The 17822-nt window shown below is 44.3% G+C and overlaps 1 protein-coding gene across 7 annotated transcripts in view; it reads left to right on the top strand.

Annotated features, from left to right (window-relative positions):
• Nucleotides 1-17822, top strand: part of DNM1 (dynamin 1) — a 65964-nt gene that overhangs the window by 14893 nt on the left and 33249 nt on the right. For 5 of the 7 annotated variants that reach the window (XM_088525191.1, XM_088525193.1, XM_088525190.1 and 2 more), the window contains exons 2-10: nt 8279-8352; nt 9478-9627; nt 11060-11263; nt 11400-11498; nt 12008-12168; nt 13363-13505; nt 13586-13721; nt 14938-15005; nt 15810-15948. In XM_088525191.1, the coding sequence (XP_088381317.1) occupies nt 8279-8352; nt 9478-9627; nt 11060-11263; nt 11400-11498; nt 12008-12168; nt 13363-13505; nt 13586-13721; nt 14938-15005; nt 15810-15948 (1174 nt within the window). The remainder of the gene's footprint in view (nt 1-8278; nt 8353-9477; nt 9628-11059; nt 11264-11399; nt 11499-12007; nt 12169-13362; nt 13506-13585; nt 13722-14937; nt 15006-15809; nt 15949-17822) is intronic. The other 2 variants (XM_088525192.1, XM_088525189.1) reach the window with 1 other exon arrangement.

The raw sequence follows: 17822 nt of genomic DNA, 5'->3' as shown, positions 1-17822 counted from the left end.
TCATCTAAAAATACACGGTACACCTTGAAAAGTTGATCCACATCCTGCTGTAATGTGAACTAGCATAAAACTAAGCTAATACTGGCTTCCCTGAACTCCCTTTAAGCATCCAGACACAGAAACCCTGGGGCAAACTCTGAGCCCTGTCACTTCACTCTGGTGCAGACCATCAGAAGAAAGCAGAATATCCTAAGTTATAAAAATGCTTCTGACTTTCTTGAGTATCCTCTTCGTGTGAGGGCAATATGGGCATGGAGCTTTGTAATTCTGCATCAGCTTAACTTGTGCCTAGTCCCTGGTGCCACTGTGACTTGGCACAATTTGTGCAGTTCCTGCCCAGATTTTTGACTTACCTGGAAGCTAGTGGAGTGTGAAACAGAAATCAGCCGTAAGGATTCAAGTCCAAGTAAACAAATAGTAAAAACAACTCTTTATCTTATCTCCCTGGTTCCAGAGACCTGCAGAGACACATGCAGGAAAGGGGCTGTGTAAGTTACAAAGAGGAGATGTAAAAAGAGTGAATGAGAGAGGAAATGACTGTAATGACTCTTGGGAGCTAGTGTGTGCAGTCAGAGATAAGCCAGAGGAGCAAAATTTAGTGCACTCTGGAAGACATTTGATAGGAGGGGTTGGCCAGGGAGAGAAAAGCTCCTTTAAACAAATATTCATGCAAAAATTGCTATGCAATTTCCTCTCACTTTAGTAGTATCACTTATAAAGGCTCTGCAGTGTGAACCCAGCCACTGTAACTAAAATATTGGTGACCTGAGAGCGCTGGGCCGATGTTGTCTGAGCCCCTTCTGAGCCCCTTCAGCCTGCCCTCACCTCAACAAATATGCTGTGAGTGGGGCACTCACTTTTGATTGACATTTTTTGTGCTTTATGAAGAATGTGTTCACCCAAGGAAGACAGAAGAATGGGTTTGGTCGTGTTGTCTCCGTGGATCTAAATCAGTGTCCAAGCGATTTAGCTGTGTCCCATGCCAAGAAGGGGGTGTGGGTTTTTTACTTGTTGACTTTTGCAGTAGATGCAACTTGTTCATGTGACTACTTCATGTGTAACTCTCAACATGTTATTTTTCTTCATTTTTGAATAAAGTGAGAGCATAGCATGGGAAAAAGATAACAGCGTTGCAAGATAGCACACATCCTGCTCAGTTGTAAAAAAAGGAACAACAGCAAAACTGGGAAAGATGATTCTTGCAGGGAATATCATAAGGGCAGTTCTCAAACAGAACGTGTGTGTGGTTGATAACAACAGGTTCTGCTTCTCCATTTATTTTTTTGTACGGTGAATAACAGCTAGCAGTGTGCTAACAGCTGATACTGTGTTTTTCGTGTTTGAGGACCACCATGCCTCAATCTGTGCAGAAAATCTTAATAGAGGCATCTCAAAATGTCCTTCTTGTTTACAGGGACCTGTTCTGGTATCAACTGCAAAAGAATAAAAGGACTCAGTGCAGATGGGGAAACAGAAGAAGTTGTAAATTTAATGAGTTTCTATCAAGTTCACTGTGCGCACACACCTCCTGACTCTTGTGTGTAAATTCTATCTATGCTGTGGTTGGGTCTAGCTTAAACTAGCACTGGCTCTGATGGTCTCTGGGAACTCATCTGATGAAGGGCCAGCTCAAGACGTCTCCTTGACCTTACTTGGCTATTTAAGTGTATTGGGGAAGTCTCCACCACCTAAATGCTGTTTGGGTGCCAGAGTTGCTCAGCACAGCTCCTTTTAAGTGCTCAAGCCAGCACAATACTGTTAAGTTGCTTTGCAGCCCTCTAAATGGCAGCTCAAGGTACAAGGCAGTGGGAGGTCTCCTTTCTGTTTTTGTTTCTACTAACATGTGTATATTATACTCATGAACTATTGCCTGTCTTTATTTTTCACAATTGTCTTCTTAAATAATGAATCATTGTATACAATAACATTGCCAGTATGATATGCAGTACTTGCATGTAGAAATAAAGATCTACTGTATCCATTGTGTGACCAGTACCATGTTACACTCCAAGAAACTTATACTAAATGGTTATGAGGTTGCTCTTTCATTACCATGGGTCAAGGCTAAACTCACTGTGGTCTAGAGATCTACACACAAATAATACATAGCCCTTGACTTAAACTTTTCTGAATCTAGAGGTGGCTACGTAGGAATGAGACTTACTGTGTGGCTCTGTGATTCTGTAGGACGGATGATGCCTCACATGAGGCAGCATGAAAAGAAGATGAAAGCTAAGGGTAGAGGAAAAAGATTAACGCAGGTTGAGTGCTTTTGTTCTTAAGGTACCCATTTTTAAAATTCTTGCTGCTCATGTTGGTCTTTGAGTAGCCCTTATCTTTAGGGGAGATAAAAGCCCCCATGGGCATCACAATCAACAGGAAAGGAGAGAAAAGTGCAAGTCTCTGATGCAGATCACACTAGCCCGTTAGGCAGTAGACAGAAAAAGCAAATGTGCTCTTAGTCTTGTGCCATGTGCAAGTTACTTATGCAGTAAGTATACTTCCTTGCAGGCCATTGGAAGGATCAGAGATCAGGTAAATGCTCTCAAGGGAGCTGTCTGTTCTGCATTTTTGTACCTTCTGGTAGGGCCAAAAATGTCTGTTAAGGAGAACCAGGCTTGAGTTAGTCTTTAAGAAATGGAAAACCTACCATTTCTGAGGTACTTATTTTTAGCGGTCAATAACATTCATATTTAAACATTTTGTGCCTTACACATACTCTGTGGCTGATGTCTGAGGAACAGGTATCTCCTTGTGCGTTAAAGATCCATTTTAGAGACATGCTGGAGTAAGAGTGTGTTTGAAAACAGTTGTGCTGTGAGATGAGTGCAATTTAGTTGTGTAAACTGTTTATAAAATGCTTATATTGAGAAGATGTGAGGGTTGTCATCCAGTAAAGTTGTCAAGGAAGTCTTAGGTTAAAGATGCTGGTTTTTTCACTAGATTGTCCTGAGATTCTTGCAATGCATAGCACTGCACAATGAGTTAAAATGGAGAACTTGCTGTTCTGTGTGAATGATGAATGATCAACTACAAGGCTTGACAGATGAAACAAAGGTAGTTTTGACCTTAAAAGCAGGAGCAGGTCTGAACTGTGTAACTAGACGGCAAAGTGTAGGAGCAGGAACTGTCTTTGTTGCCCTGTATTGGCAGAGTGCTTTGTGCAATGAAGTTCTGATTCTGTTGCTGTCTGTGCTTCACCAGAATACAAAAAATAAATACTAGGTTTAAAAAGGAGCAATGACTGTGTGGGGAAAGAGAGATCTAGGTACTGTATGAATCTCAGTATCCCAAGACTAATATAGGCCACTTGGGGATTAATGGCATATGTTAATACCATATTTGTCTGCAGATAGTTAATAAGAAATCAAATAGATATTATAACGATTATATGATAGCGTTCACTCTGTTGGATCTCTTCTTATGTCTTCAGAAGCTGCTGATTTGCCTTTTTAATTGTGACTTTACTTTTATTTTAGTGTATTCACTCCAAGATTCACAAAGGCAAATACGGAACGGCGAGGATGCCAAATTGGTTATATCTAGCAGAGCAGGAGGGGGGGCACTTGCTCATGCAATCCTGTATTGCTTTTGTGTTGATCAGGTTTGAGACTGTTAATCCTGACAAAACAGGTGAACAGGGCACAATATACCCATGATGATCATCTTAATGATCACTGTGATGCTGGAAGATTAGTTCCTCCTCTGAAGGTCTAATTATCTCTTGTCTAATGAGGACATATCAGATTGCGATTATTTCTTTGACCAAATGAGTAAACCTCTGTGTGTGTGTGTGTATATATATTTTGCCTCGCAAGCTGTACATGTTCTTTAGGAACAAATATCCTACTATAGGAAACCAGCTCAGGCAAATTTCTCCTTTCAGTGGAGACAGTTTTGTTTTCCTCCATGTAGTAGCAGTGAATAAACACATGCAACTTTATGACACTTCCAATGCACATCTCTTCAGGAAGTTGAAGGCTGCTTCTGTGGGTGTATTTCCTGCTTTTTTTGTCTGCTTTTAATAAAATTTGCCTTTCCTCTCTGCACAATATTAGGACAAACTGCTTGTAGCATTCAGTGCATCCCTTGTTTTACAGCTGGTCAAAAGGAAACATCTTTGGTATAGGTGACCCTTAACTTCTAATCTGTGTGCCATACAGGTCAATTAATGAGGTGTGAAGTCTGTTTACAGAGCAAACCTCTGCTTGCTCTGTCATTAAAGCTACCTCTTTGTTCTGTAGGATGCCAAGGCACATCATACATGGAGGGTGTTAGTATAGGGTGCTTACTTTTTTTTTTAAGAAACCTGTAGGACATCCTTCCCTCGATACAATGTCATTATAAATGTATTGTTGCATGGCATCAGGCTCGTCTTGGTGGGTTTTAACATCTTGACATGGTTGGATGTTATTTGGGCCTTTCTCTGCAGTAACGGCTGGATCTGTTTTCTGTCCCTCAAATGTCGTTTGGTTATTGCATTACTAGCACAAGCTTCCAGCCCAAATCTGTACTTTAATGCAGCTATGCATACGAAAATAGAAATAAGGCTGGAAGGCATCACGTGATTGGGCTTGGCCTGGGGTAGCTGCAACGCTAGTTCAGAACATGTGTAAGCGCTTCCGAAGTGAACAGTGCAATAACAAAGGAGGTTTTTCAGGTCATTTCTCTGCCTGAAACTTTTCCACTTGAGACCCGCTGAGATCTGTTGTCCTTATGTTAGAAGAGCAGAGCTGTCCCTCTTCAGACCAAGATTTTACTTAGCTGGTATCCTCTCTGTGATAGCAGTTAGAGATCTTGAAGAACATGGAATATGAACAAGAGCATCTTGGCCTGGCTGGCAGTTTAGAGGATACAGGTGATCTGAGACTTTTTCCAGCTCTGATAAAATGCTTGGAGTGGCATTACTGGAACTGATACCTCAATATTCTGATGAGGATTTTTGAGTTGATAGCTAAACCAAAAATATAAACAAGGTAAATATCTCTATTGCATAAATATAGTTTCTCTATCTTGCTGTAACCTTATCTTCTTTATGCTCTTGCTGGAAAAAGTGGCATATGGTGAATTTCTGCTTAAAAGCTTCAAAATCGAAGGCTGTCTTGCCACTTCTGCACAGCCTAAACAAGACAGCAATAAAGGCAATTTTCAGCTCTCCTGGTGCAAAGTGGATGAGGAAAAACAGGAGGCTGGTGCTCTTCACCTAGCAGGGTAGCCTACTTCAGGCCCTGCCCTTGCTAGGGAGGGATGTGATGATTTTTGTTGCGCTAGAGTCTGCCTTGTTGTGCAGGTGGATTCCCTGCTGCTCTCGGCGTTCCAGTGCTGGAGCCTTACAGCACATTATGTACGAGGACACGTTCTGCGTCTGCTGCTCCAGTTCCCCAGTCTTCTGGGGGGTGTTTATCTAACCCTTTGCTCTCATCTCTGACTCATCTGGAATGGAATTGTGTTGATTCCCTGTTTCTGATTTAATTTCATCACTTTGTGCTCCTTTTCCTGGGCAACCTGCTATGTATTCATGTACCTCTTTTAATTCCTGGCAGCTTAGTGGGCTTAAAACCTGGGCTGTGCGTGTTGCCCATGCCACGAGGGCTCTGTCATTGCAGCTTATTTGCAATTTCTTTTGCCCACTCGATGAGGGCAGAACCAGGATCCTTTACGCTGCATCCCTGGCACCTGGACGGCTTGTTGCAGAGTTTATTAATCTTTACTTTTTAGTGTCTGTCGTTTGAAGGGCTTAACCTGAGCAGGAGGAGGAAGACAGAGTCTATCCAACAGGCTATAGAGAAGAAAGATGAATGAAAGAACAGGAAATAATATGGATGCACTGGGGAGATAGTGGATCAGTTTTATAAAGCTCTTGTTGATTTTACTCCTATAACTTTGATAATCACATGTAGAAAAAATGTGCAGGTTGCACTGCATGCACCTCTCAGTAGCTTGTGAAGAAGAATGCTCATTAATTTCTTGTTAATGGGGATCAAATTGCACATATTTTCCCTTGGAATTAAAATGTCACTAAAACTGCTGCTTTAGGTGACTAGCTATGGATTTGGATAACAAACCTTCAGCCTCCCTGTGCAGAAGAATAGTGATAGTTTAGTTTTATTTCTGAGGTTCTGCCAGCGTAATTCCCAGCGCGCTTCCGCCCACTGGCGTATTTCAACATGAGTGTAGCTGTAGCAGTGTGATTCTGCTGGTAAACGTCTCCGTATAGGCAAGCCCTGGAGTCCCAAGACGAGGAAGTGTGTAATTGTACATCATAAGGAACTGAGGAAATACTTCTTTAGTAATATCATTATGTCAAGTTTGTTGAAGTTAGACAACCATCATGTGATTATATAATGAACCCCCTCAAAAGGCAAAATACTAAATTAATTATGAGTTAAAATACTCACTTTACATGGGGAATTGGATAGGTTTTCTATAATACCAGAATCTGGGCGCTACACGGGCTTTTCCATTCACTTTTCCCTGAATTTGTCTTTTGTAGCTGTGACAAGCACAGCAAAGAAGCCAAAAATTTGGCCAAAGCAGGAAAGCTGCAGGAAAAGCTAGAGATGGATCAACATGAGAAGAAACTTGATTCTTGGAGAGATCTTCATGTAAATGCAAGTGGCTGCTTTTCCTACAGTGAAGTAGGATGCGATACTGCAAGTTGGAGTTGGGTGGCTTGAGTGTTGTCTCTGTGCTAAAAAAGGAGCCTGCAGTAACAGGATACCTCTTGCTCAGGTATAATTCATTCAAAGTAACTCAGTGCAACTCTGCATTTGTGATTCCTTGTGCTAAAACCTGCTGCTGGAGTAGGACAATATTCCAGATATTGACCAAAGGCATCTATAGGAATAGAGGTGAGCCAGCAGAAAGCTGCTGGAATGATGCAATGCCTCAAAGATTCCTGGGTTAGTCCTGCAGGAATGGGGAAAAAAAAACTAGCCATACTATTTGAAAAACAAATGAAAGACAAACCACAGTTAACTCTTTGTACTTTGAAAAGCCTGAAATTAGGAGAAGGGGTCTCATTTCAGCTGGTGTAGGTTTGCAGTAGAGGTTACAGTACTCCAGACTTAGAGTAACTGCCAGTAGATGTTTTTGAGGTGTGGAGAGATATTGTAGGGTACCCCCTTGCCCTCCAAGTGTACTTGAGGAGCAGTTTTTCTGACAGCCCATAGATGGGAAATCACTTTTATAGCAGAGGAAAGGAAGGTACAGAGAAATATATCGCCCCCAAAGCCAAGGGACCTGGATTTCCCTCTCCCTAGAGCTGAAAACAACAACATTATTCCCTGCTGCTGCTACCAAGAGAGAAATGTCTCAGAATCCAAGCAATGTAGATAGGACTTTATTTAAAAGAAGAAAATCAAATCCATGCTGTAGGCACCAGATTTTTCAAGCGACGCTTCCCCTGCTAGGCAGGGAAGCAAATGATCTTTTTTTTTTAGAAATTCCCCATAGCTCTTGAGGAGCCACACGAACAGCTGAGCACTTGAAAACCAGGCCACAGACTAGCAAGGTCATCAGCAGATGCACCTAGCGTGCCTAGCTTTGCTAAAAGAAGCATTTGGAATGGGAAAATAAAGCAAAGGGGAGTTTGTGGGCTGTGGCTGCTAACTCAGCATTAGGAAAAGGGATAGAGAGAGGCTTCCTTCCTTGGAATTTACCTGGCGCACAGAAAACTTCAGGGTTGTGAAATTTAGGAGGGAGCTGCTGCTGCTTTTGCCTTGGCAGTCGTCGTGTTTTGAGCAGGGAGCCAGAAGGAGGCCTGGGTGGAGGCAAATCTTGGGCTGCTCTTTCTTCTGCTGCAGATGGATTTGTGCTGTTTGCACGCGGGATGGTGCAGGATCCTCTCCACCCCCAACAGGCAGGGGGAGTTACGTGGTGTAATTCTGTTGGTGCTTGGGTAGTTGTGTCCTGTCAAAAGGAGCCACGTCAATTTTTCAGTCTCTGTTTTTTTCAATTTCTCATTTCTTTCTGGTGAAATCTAGATCAATTTCTTCATAATAGCTGGAATTTCTCCAAGTAGCTGGATTAAAAGGTCTGGAACTGCAGCTGATGAACTGTGCCTGTTAGAGATGATACTAGAGGGGATGTGCTCAGGGTATGGGCTTCTCGGAAACTACAGCTCCTCTTCCTCCTTAAGTGCCTTAAACTCACACCCATGGCTGAGATGCCCTGCTGGAATCTGGACACTTAGAAATGCAGATGCTCATAAAGGCAGAAAAGCCATGGGAAGGGGATGAAACCACCTCTCACTCATCTGAAACTTATCTCATTGCAGGGACTTTCTGCCACGGGGATCTGGCATCGTGACCAGGCGCCCGCTGGTCCTGCAGCTGGTAAACTCCAGCACAGGTAGGTGAGCGGCCTCCCCAGCTGCGTTGCTGTCCTAGCCCAGAAATGTGTCACTTGATCAGTGGTACTGCTCGATGTGGAAGAGTAAATGAGTTTCTCTCACTAAAAATGACCTGCAGCTGTTTTTCCTGATGCAAAATGCTTTTCAGCTGATTTGTTTGAATTTATTACAGGGTTTCATGTGTACACTTGTCATGATTTCCCTTTATCTCTACAGCTGTGACTTTTATGAGTGGGTAAGACTGAAAAGGCTAGGAGGACCCTGCTGATTAGCTTGTGAAATATGAGGTGTCATCCTGAGATGATTTTAGAGCACTGAAAAACCAGTGTAAGAGCACTGGGATTTGGGATGGAAAGACTCTACTACAGCTCTGTGGCTGATCTTTTGAGCTGTTCACTGAATTTTTGCTACTTGCTTTCAGGGGTTTTCTCATTATTCCTCCCTTTCAAACAGAAATTGCAGGTCTCATCCAAGAAGCTGGTGCCTGAAGGGTTCAGGGTGCTCTGCCTCTCTTGCAAGGTGAAACTGGCCTTTTCACAGCAGGCTTCTTGTCTCAAATAGGGAGGCAATTTGAAATAGTTTTTTGGGGGGCTTGAAAGAGGGGGTTCTTGGATTGTTTAGCCTACTCAAGTACTAAAAGCAGCTGCCTTGTCAGAAGATTTCTTTGCTTGCTCAGGCACACTCATACTCGCACACTATCTCTGTGGGTCTTTTCTCATTGCATGAGAGTACTAGAGAATCCTCAGCTAGTCCAAGCTCCACGGTGCCAAGGTAACTCCTGCTGCAGCTGTGTCTTCCCTGCAGGCAGGTGAATGCTAAGCTTGCTTAGCTCTAATAGAGGAAGATCTAGATTCTTAATTGAATGAGGATAAGTGAGGATGCCACCTCTGCTTGGGTAAGATCACAACTGGGAAGCTCATGAGCTCACATAGGTAGCATGATTGCAGTTACTTCTTTGCACGTCTGCCAGGTTCTGTTGGGTGAGGCTTTTGCCAGACCTTATATCTTCAACCTTCTTATTGTTTTGGTTTTACTCCAGTATATTACACTTTTAATTTAAAAAATTGAATGTGACTCTGTTGTCTCCAATGGCTATTTCTGGCACTTTGCTTCTATTTAATTAGAATATGGTGAGTTCCTACACTGCAAAGGAAAGAAATTCACTGATTTTGAAGAGGTCCGTTTGGAGATCGAGGCTGAAACGGACCGTGTTACTGGCTCCAACAAAGGGATTTCTCCTGTGCCCATCAATCTCCGCGTCTACTCTCCCCACGGTGAGTACGGTGCCCTTGCGCAGCGTCTGAAGACAGGAGGTAGGTGAGGCAGGTTGTTGCTTCATCCTGAAGCAAAGATGCAAATAAAAAAATAAATGGGGAGTGTTCGGATCTTTTTTCACCCTGATCTCTGTGTCTGGACCATGCTGTTCCAAACTTCCAACCTTTGCCAAGCTTCTGAAAGGATTTTATCCGCTATATTCTAGTCTTTTACTTTCTCCAGTTGAAGTATCTGATGGCCAGCAAAAGACTTCTGCCTGAAACAGCTTCCTTCAGAAATAATTTGCTCCCTAAAGGACCGTTCTGTTCAGTCAGCATGCCCTTCGCTGTAAAGAGCTGCTGTCTCCCCCCACTTTTTGATATCGCTTTGCTGGATATAGGAAATGCATCAAAAATATTGATGGAAAAGGGAGAGGGGCAGCTTTCTTCAAGAGCATTTGTTTTGTTCTTTTTTTGGTGTGGAAGTAAGCAATATTGTTTGCTTAGTTCTCTCCAAATAGTGCCCACATGGTATGCCATTCCCCTATAGTGGAAGAATTCTGCTCTTAATTCCAAATTTTACAGCTTTTTAAAGGAGAACAACTGCTTGGGTGTTGTTTGTAAAGCAGCAGCTTGATGCTGCGCTGTTAGTTGGCCGGGTAGGATTTGTGCATGTTGTTTTCTGAACAAGACAATTAAACAATTACAGTGCTGCATGTTATGGTCCTTCAGGAGAAGGCCTAAATGAGCTTCTTAAGGCAGCAGTCTTTAATGAGTGGAGCCAACTCTCTTCTCCTGGCCTCTGCTTGAGGTAGCAAGTGTTAAGACATCTTTTCCTTCAGTGTAGCATATGTGGAAGGACTTTGAGGACACAGGGTTTCCCTGATCAATCTGAAAACAAGTGATTTAAAAGGAATTACAAGAGATGAGAAAATTGTAGTAGCCCTGGGAAATTGTGCAATGGGACTCAGGCTGCAGGTATGGTGCTGCTCACCAGCTGGGACAGTCTTGATATTCATTTAGTGCAAACATTGGCAAAAAAAAAAAAAGTGAGCCCCTTGTGTATCTGCTGCCTTTATCGTTACCTCACAACCTTGTGAGATGTTATTAACCTCATTTTAGAGATAAGAGAATAGACATGTGGAGAACTGACCTTTCAGAGCCCCACAGCAAGTCAGCAGATCTGAAGAATCCTTGCTCTAGACTCGCTCTCAATCCCCTGGAATTCTGATATCCATGTTCTGCCTCCTGAGCTTCACTTCTAGTCTCCAGACTGAACTAGCTGTTACTAAACAGTAGCACAAGGGAGCTGGAAAACTCTGTTTCTGAGTTGTATGTATGCCCTGTCATGCCTATGGTGTGTTGGAGACATTACAGCTATAGGTGTTCTTTTTGGACCTGAGCCATCATACCTCAACATTGACTTGTGTTTTCTTTTGTTTCCTGTGCCTAGTCCTGAACCTGACCTTGGTGGACCTACCAGGTATGACAAAAGTCCCAGTGGGGGACCAACCCCCTGACATTGAGTTCCAGATCCGAGATATGCTCATGCAGTTTGTCACCAAAGAGAACTGCCTCATCCTGGCAGTATCTCCAGCTAACTCTGATTTGGCCAACTCGGATGCTCTGAAGATTGCAAAGGAGGTGGATCCTCAAGGTAAATCTGTCTCTTACTTTAGTAGAACATTGCTAATTACTAAATAATAATATTTTAGCATGACATTGCCTCACTGCTAAAGAACTTTCAGGAGTTATTTGTTGCTTGATCAAGTATACTTGTGGGTTTTTAATAGGGCAACGCACTATTGGAGTCATCACTAAACTGGATCTTATGGATGAAGGAACTGATGCACGAGATGTATTAGAAAATAAATTGCTTCCTCTTCGTAGAGGTACGGTTTCTCTTGCTTGGCTCATGATATCCTGTCTCCATCTTCCTGGTAAAGAACCCTGGCTTCATCCCCTTCCTTTGTTCCTAGAGCTTCCACTATAAGTTGTGGTTAAGTCATCCCTGTTGCAACCAAAGTCAAAAAAGCTGGGGGAAAGGATAAGTCGCACTGGTAATGGGAACACTTCAGGTATTTGAATCTTGGTATGGAGTTCTAGTAGAAGCCTAGCTGGATTCTTCAATAATCTTTACATTCTTTTTCCTCGCTTTGGGAGAACAAAATAATTCTCAGTTACATAGTCATTTTCTTATGCTGTCTACTAAGTATCAAACCTGGATTTTTCATAGTAAATTCTAGCTTTAAACTCTTCTAATTGCTTTCTAATAATTAGTTGCCATTGGAGTCTCCCTTTTACTATGTTGCCAGCTATCTAACTTTCTCCCCAAGCACAGACTCCCCTTTATGTTCTCATCCTTGCAGCCATCTGATCTCTAACCACCCTGCTCTTCCAGGTTACATTGGTGTAGTCAACAGAAGTCAGAAGGACATTGATGGCAAGAAGGACATTCAGGCTGCTCTGGCTGCGGAGAGAAAATTTTTTCTCTCCCACCCAGCCTACAGGCACATGGCTGATCGCATGGGAACCCCCTACCTGCAGAAAGTATTGAACCAGGTATTATTAGCTGTTGAAACTGCCAGTTATTGTGTCACAAAACTCATTAGACTGAACATCAGGCCTTCTCTGAGATGGAAAAATTATTGAAAATCCTACAATTTTTTTTTTTTTGGTCAGCAAGCTGACAAATAGTTAGCTGTCTGGAAGAAGGCTCTCTCAATCCCTGTTTTGCCAGTGAGCCTTGTGAGAATTGATTTACTTTTTCCTTCTCTGCATCATAAAAAAAGAATTCCAGGTCTCATGAAGTGTGCCTGATTTGGGATAACGCTGATATAGTGAAATACATTAAGGTCAATAATTGAGCTTACATGCTAAAAGCAAAGCACTGTTTTGTCCTCTAAGTGGTACTGGGGCAAAATTAATAGTCATTTCATGGACTTCTGAATTTGCACTAATAGAATGCAAGATTTTTCTGGTTTGTGAAAAACAAATCCCTTCTAAGCCTCTAGTGGGTTCTGTGACTAATGGTAAGCTACAAAGATTGATTTTTTCTTTTTTTTATATATGAAAAAAATTACATTGGCAGTAGTCATTTTTTTTCTTCACTTAAAGCTGTTTTAGCTTCTATTTCATGCAATAGCAACTTATTGTTGCTTCTCCCTCTGTTCCCTTGAAATAATCCCTTAAGTGGAGGAGCAGCACTCGTTTTTCTTGTTGTTTCTGCCCTCTTGGTGAAGTTTGGAGTCTTCCATAGCCGTGCTCTTTTTAGAGCCTTATCAGTAGCTATGTCTCCTTCCACCTTTGATTGTCACTTTTACTGGTGACAAAGGGCTTAACCACTACCCTCCACTATGCTGCCCTGGAGCTGCAGAGATGGCTGTGGATGATGTGCTGACCTGTGGACACAATAGCTTTACCCTGGTGTAAGTGGCAGAGGCTGATGCTGGTAAATAGAGCTTAATCCTGGGTTTGAGAGGACCACAATGGGATGCTTGGACTATGCTTTAAGGGGACAGATTTAAGGGTAAAAGGAAGGTCAGGAATAGAGAGTTAAAATAGGCAGAAGTTGGGGAGACAGGATTCACCCAGTTTATGGCTAATAATACTTGTCCTCGGGTAGACTTGTTATTAGGAACACTCCAAGGAACTGAACGCAGAGCAATTGAACTTTTATCTTTCTGCTGAGGTAGCAAACTCTTCCCAGTAACCATATACAACTGAATTATCCTGCTAAACCTTCTTCCTGTGCAGCAATTGACCAACCACATCCGTGACACGCTGCCAGGACTGCGAAACAAGCTCCAGAGCCAGCTTCTCTCCATTGAGAAGGAGGTGGAGGAGTACAAGAACTTCCGCCCCGATGACCCTGCCCGCAAGACCAAAGCTCTGCTTCAGTAAGTGGCCTCAACTGTAACTCCCTACCTGGAGAAACTGCTTAGCCATGTGTTCTGCTTCATCCTTTGCTTGCTTTAAGGATGGTCCAGCAGTTTGCTGTGGACTTTGAGAAACGTATTGAAGGCTCTGGAGACCAAATTGACACCTATGAGCTGTCGGGAGGAGCTAGGATTAACCGCATCTTCCATGAGCGTTTTCCCTTTGAATTGGTGAAGGTAAAGCTGGCTGAGATCCAGTTTTTCTCTTGGCCTATTGTCTGTAACCTTTCTTCTGTTTGACTTTTCTTTCTCCTCTTCCCTTCAACTGACCACTACTAATTTTGTTCTCTAGTATCACCTCGTTTTCCTGTTGTCTTGGTTCCTTTGTTGGAACATTTTTACAGTGCTGACCTTTCCCTTAGCCCTTGTCCTTGTGGCAGAATTTGAACTTTCTTCTCCTAATTAGATCAGAATCTTTGTCTGACTTAAATTCCCTAAATGTTAAATTAAATGTGCAAAGTACCTTCCTTTGCACAGGGAATAGCAAAACAACGTCTGCACGTCCTTGCAGATACAGAGCGTCAGGGCTGTTTTCCAAACTGAACTGCATGTAGTGCAGGTGGTGCTGAACCTGTACTCCTTGATCATTAGCTCCAGGCTGAGCCTGAAATTGTCCTCATGCATATAAATGAAGGAGAAAGGAGGATGTGGGATATACATGGGGGTACATCTCTTTTTTTCTGTCGGTGACCTTGAGATGGGGATGATATAGAAACTTCTCAACTGTCATAATAGCTGAAGAGGCTCTTTGTGGAATTATAGTTTTCTTGGGCAACAAAGGATACTACACTGATAAGAAGAAGTGATAGGGGAACTTGCTTTAGTGTTAGTTAGAGTGGAATGTGTGTGTCTCAATTCTGTTCTGTTTTGGATCTTGGTGGTGGTTTGGATCTTGGTGGATCTTGGTGGTGGTTGTTTCCTTTTCACATTTAAATAGATGAGACCTTGTTAGTGAAGGACCAGAGCCTGCCTTACATTGGACAATACATTTCCAAGGTCTCCATTGAAGAAGCAGGGCATTAAGGAAGCTGAAAAGACCTTATGCTAAATCACACTTAAAAAAAAAAAAAAAAAAACACTCTTTTTAGAAAGCAATCTAGCAGTCCATCCCATTCCTTTGTCTCTAAGGAGACATTGTGTTGTCCATGGGAGCTGCTGGGGCTTGACACCTGTAAATACAGGCCCCTCCCTGTTCACATTTGTCCAGGATGTCCACATGGCAAAAGAAGCATTATAGCTGATTCACTATCCAACTTTTGATCCAGATCTCATCTATCTCATGACAGTGGTTCTCATGGCTCCCTTTTCTGCAACTCATGCTGTTGTGTATCCTGTATGTATGTGTAAATAGGAAGGACAGACTGATACTGAATAAAACTCTGTCTTGGTGCAGATGGAGTTTGACGAGAAGGAGCTGCGACGGGAGATTAGCTACGCCATCAAGAACATCCATGGTATAAGGCACGTATCACACGCTAGGCAGACCAGTGGCTGCGTAGCCTTGTAAAAACCTCTAGACCTTCCGCATGGAGCTGGAGACCACGGAGGTACGGTAGGTCAGCCGGGGAGGATTGCCCTCCAGGGTCCTACAGCAGCTCGAGCAGCCTTGAATTTGGAAGCAGAGACATATGTCCGAGTCAGTTTTTACTTTCTGTTTCCTTGCAAGAGTTGCAGAAGCCCAAAAGGTAAAGCTGCCTTGGTGATCTGCTATTTTCCTGCTTCTGTTATTTTGGTGTAAGAAGGAAAGAGGGAGGGATGCAACCCCTACCGCTACATTATTTAGTTTAAATTTTGTTTGCCCGCTTCCTCACACACGTAGGCATGTGTTAACCACCATTAAAACAAGGATAGTCGCCTGGTGTTGAGCACCTCAGCTGCTACGGATCTGAGGGATCACTGGAGTGCCTGGCACCAGGGTCCCAATGGTGCAGGTGGGAGCAAGTCCTGGTGGCCGCTTGGTGAACGTGCCCCTCGCTGCCCTCAGTCCTGGCGCCAGAGGCAAAATGGTGGCTGAGGTGAAATGGCGGCCTATCCATCAGGGAGGGGTGATTCTGCCCACAGTGTCCCCATCCCAGGAGGTGCTGAGCAGCCTCCCTTTTCCAAGGGCTTCAGTCAGGGCTTGGGTGAGGGCCGTGACACCTGGCCCTGTGAGCTGGATTTCAGTGATGGTGGTGCCCACTCTGAGATGCCTATATAATGCTGTGACATTCTCCTTGCCCCTCTCCCCTTCCTGCCTTGTCTTGCCCTTCCACCCTGGGTCTTTAGAACCGGTCTCTTCACACCCGACATGGCCTTTGAGACCATTGTGAAAAAGCAGGTGAAGAAGATTAAAGAGCCTTGCCTGAAATGCGTGGACATGGTCATTTCGGAGTTAATCAATACCGTTAGACAGTGCACCAAGAAGGTAACCAGAGGCAGCATGGAGCTGACCCGTGCTCGCTGGCTGCGGCACAGCGCTGCGGCCTGGCCAGGGCCTTGCCTGCAGTGAAACTCGGTGTTTCTGACCACCTCCTCAGCATGCCTAGACCTGAGCGCTACCAGCCCAGGGCGATCCAGCCGACAAGCCAAACAGAAAGGGAATTGATGCGGGACATGGGCTGTGGCCTGGCTCTTCTGCAGCCTTAGAGCCAAGGGAATGCTGGAAACATCCTCTTGCCCCCTTCTACTCTTGTATGACTTCTGCTTCCTTCCAAAGCAAGGGTTATTTTTTGTTATTGGAGCATAAAGTTTAGCTTCTGGCTTTGTTTTCCAAGCTAGAAGCTGCAATTTAAATTTTGCCCCCTCTGTGTTTGTAGGAGGGGAGCGGGGGTTAATCCTGAGCAAGCCTTCTATGTTCGTGCCGGAAGAAAAGATGGAGGGAGCAGCGGTTACAGCCGCGGGCTGTTTCCTAGGGAGATGTTCCTGTGGTGTTTGGCTTGGTTTCTGGTTGGCTCGGTCCATATCCTGTTCTGGAAGAGCAGCGCATGGCTGAGAAGAAGCAAGTTCGAAACGTCCATCCACCTCTGGGCTCCCACTGTCCATCAGAGGGAGGACTGTGGCTTGTGCCCTCTGGGACCCACCCTGGGCTTCAGCAGAGCGCTGGGGGGAACTTGACATAACTCTGCTATCAGGACCTGGCAGCCTGGTTCTGCACCTGGGCTTGGGCTGGGGTTGAAAAGCAGCAGGAGACACATGGGAAGACGCCTGCCATTCCTCTCGGCCATGCCTTGCTGCTTCAGACAGGGACACGTGCTGGTGGAAAAGCACCCGAGTTAGGAGGTAGCATGGGCACCGCAGACTGGAATCACCACTGGCTTTTCAGGTGCAGGTAAATGACTGTTGCAGGAGGTGCCTGGGGAGTCTGACCACTTGCCTTTGCAAAGGGGAAGAGGTGCCCAAGTGGTGGCTCAGGTGTTTCTGCAAGTGACAGCAGCTCTTAAAGCCCCGTGCCTCTGCAGGAGGGTTCTGGTGTGCATACACATGCTTTGCCACCCAGTTCAACTGGGAAAGCAAAGTGGCCTCAGTGGGAGATTGCTCAGGCTTCTAGAGTGCTGGAGGAGCTTCCTTTTTCTATCCTGCTGTCCTCTCTTGGGGTGTGTGACTGTGGGAAGCACCCAGAAAATTGCCATTAGAGCCTGGCGACAGGTAAGCACTGGCCCTCGGGCTGCCAAGTATCCAGAGTCGCCTGCTAACAGGATCGAGGGCCTCCCTTTCCATGTCCTCTGCAGCTTCCCTTGGTTTGTTCACCATCCCTCAGTTGCTATTCAAAAATTTCCAATTCATTCTGTCTTCCTCTGCTTCCTTTCCTCCATTTTCAGCTTCATCTTTTCTCCGTTTCTTTTTTCCCCGGTTAAAAACAAATTCACTAGTGAAGAGACTCTTTGCTCTGACAGCAGCAAGTTCCACAGGTCACTAGGTGACAAGTGCAGATGAGTGGGATATGAGGGATGAGAAAGGCCAGGGATAGGGCAGAAAAGGTCACACATGCAGGATTAAGACACTCCCGTGGTTGTTTGGGTCCCATTGCAGGGATTACAGTCATTGATTCCAGTGCTGGTGGTTTGGTGTGTGCCAGGAGTCACAGTCACTGTTTGCTTTTGAAGAAACAAAATAATTTGGTCGCTTGGGTGGTATTCAGGTGCTTGAAGAGGCTTTTTCTGTGCAAGGCTCCTTCCAAGTGTGCCCCACTCCCAGGGGCAGGGAGTAAGGGAAATAATAACCGAGTCTGTATCGACTTCAGCTGGCTGGCTGGGTGAGTAGGAAATAGTTTTAAGTCAGAGGGTGTGAACGTAACTCTGC

This window comes from Tinamus guttatus, unplaced genomic scaffold (assembly GCF_059628265.1).
Source record: "Tinamus guttatus ecotype Peru unplaced genomic scaffold, ASM5962826v1 Tinamus_guttatus_pri_ptg000226l, whole genome shotgun sequence".
Taxonomy (NCBI): Eukaryota; Metazoa; Chordata; class Aves; order Tinamiformes; family Tinamidae; genus Tinamus; species Tinamus guttatus.
This window is presented reverse-complemented; position numbering and strand designations above follow the sequence as displayed.